Below are 2,211 nucleotides of genomic sequence, written 5' to 3' on the forward strand. Positions count from 1 at the left end.
GACAACTGGACTTCTATAAAGAACGAGAATTATATTGGAATAACTGTGCATTATATAGACAACCAATACAAACTACATCATAACCTTTTGGAGTGTATAAAATTTGAAGGTCAACACACTGCACTGGCTATTGCGGAAAAATTACGTAAAACACTCTCTTCATGGAACTTATATGACAAAGTGTTAATTTTCACTACAGACAATGCCAAGAATATTTGTAAAGCGGATCAAATTGAACTAAAAATTAAACATTTTGGTTGTTTTGCACACACATTAAATTTATGTGTGCAACGTGCTCTAAGGGTGTTATCACAGTCAGAACAGGAATTGTCAGAGGATGATATTAATAACGGTGTACATATTATGATTCAAAAAATTAAAGCGATAGTTAATAATGTAAAGCATAGCCCGCAAAATAATGAAAAATTATTACATGCTCAAACGTTACTTGGAAAAAAACAACCGCTGTCGTTGATAAATGACGTTAAGACACGTTAGAACTCCACGTTTTATATGATACAGCGGTTTTTAGAATTAAAAGAAGCACTCGTAATGGTATATGCCAATTTACATGTTCCTAATACTGAAATGCTGACAGAAGAAGAGTGGCGTATAGCGCAGGAGATATGTTATTTGCTACGTCCTTTTGAAGAAGCCACACGAGAAATGAGCGGTGAGCAGTACTTCACCGCAAGTAAAATAATTCCTGTGTCCCAAGGTTCAAAGCGGGTAACCCAAACCGCGATTACCGAGGGGAAAGTTATGTCCATCCAATATGTTGCACAAATACTATTAGATCAACTGAAAACACGTTATAACAAATTAGAATTCAGTGGTTCTATCGCATCTTGTTCATTTTTAGATCCAAGGTTCAAACAACATGTTTTTACGGATTCCAATGCTTTACAGATTGTTCAAAAAGACATTACAGCTGGGGTGACGGAAAATATATTGAAAAAATTGACTCAAGCAGTGTCCCAGACAACTGTGTTGCAATCGAATATTGCCGATATAGCTAGTCATTCGTACTGGACGGTATTTGATAACAAAGTGTCGAACATTTTACCACCCTCAAATGCTAAAGCGTCTGCAATATTGGAAATTCAACGATATATAAGTGACACGGTACCTGATCGAAGAGTTGATCCGTTATTATGGTGGAAAAATAACGAACATATTTATCCAAATCTAGCGGAATTAGTACAAATAAGATGTTGCATGATAACCACCAGTGTACCATGTGAAAGCTTATTTTCCAAAGCAGGAATGATTATTACCGAACGCCGCTCCAGATTGTCACATCAAACAGTGAACAAACTTTTGTTTTTAAAATATAATAAAAATTAGTATAGGTTCTATTATTTATATAAAAAAAATACTTTGTTTAGACTCGGATTAGCTTAGTATTTCATTTTTATTTTTTTTGTATTTACTGTTGGAATTGGTTACTATCTAATGAATTTATTAATAATTTTATTTTAACTTATGTTGTTACTTTTTTTGTTTTACTTTTTCCATAGTAACTATCGTGTTTCTCTATATACCCTAGTATAAAAACTCTGTGTTTCTATGTATTATATGTAGTGTACCTATTTTGTACAACATAAATATTTATATTAAAACTGGTAACCGTATGCGCATTTTCGTTCAATTATGCATTATAATGGTTACTCCTTATTATTATTACGTTTATATATTTCTAGCAAATTGATTCTTGCAGTTTCTACTACGTACGATCTTCCCAAAATTAGTAAATAAAGTAAAACAAAAAGTGGAATTTTTACACAGTTTCAGAAAATAATTAAATTGAAGGGGCCAGGGGAAGAACATGATAACTTCAATTTTTTTCAATTTTCAGTTTATAAGTGATTTAGGTTGGTAGAATTGAGTTCTACAAGATGACAAAATACTGTGGGGAACAACATGATAACTCCAGAGATATTTACGAACAAAATAATCAGTTCCAGGGGAATAACTCGATAAGTGCCAGTCGCTCAGGGAAATAACTTGATAACTCCATAGTTCATGCGTTGGCCACCAGCAGCAGTAGTGTATTATTGTTTATACTCATAACGACAGAAGGTTATGTTTTGCTGTTATTAAGTTAGTGTTGTGTCTTTTCAGTTTTATTAACATTAACTAGTGTCTAATTAGGCCAAAGTTAAGTTTATAGTTTAAGCCTACAATGGAAAGTGCGTCCTCAGAAGAAGA

General features: G+C 33.1%; 1 protein-coding gene across 1 annotated transcript; it reads left to right on the forward strand.

Annotated features, from left to right (window-relative positions):
• Positions 1 to 552: 552 nt before the first annotated feature.
• LOC130447920 (zinc finger BED domain-containing protein 4) lies at positions 553 to 1,389 on the forward strand. Its single transcript, XM_056784976.1, has one exon. It carries the CDS (start codon positions 553 to 555, stop codon positions 1,345 to 1,347), a length of 795 nt encoding a protein of 264 aa, XP_056640954.1. The 3' UTR covers positions 1,348 to 1,389.
• The last annotated feature ends 822 nt before the right edge of the window (positions 1,390 to 2,211 follow it).

Source organism: Diorhabda sublineata, chromosome 8 (assembly GCF_026230105.1).
Source record: "Diorhabda sublineata isolate icDioSubl1.1 chromosome 8, icDioSubl1.1, whole genome shotgun sequence".
Taxonomy (NCBI): domain Eukaryota; kingdom Metazoa; phylum Arthropoda; class Insecta; order Coleoptera; family Chrysomelidae; genus Diorhabda; species Diorhabda sublineata.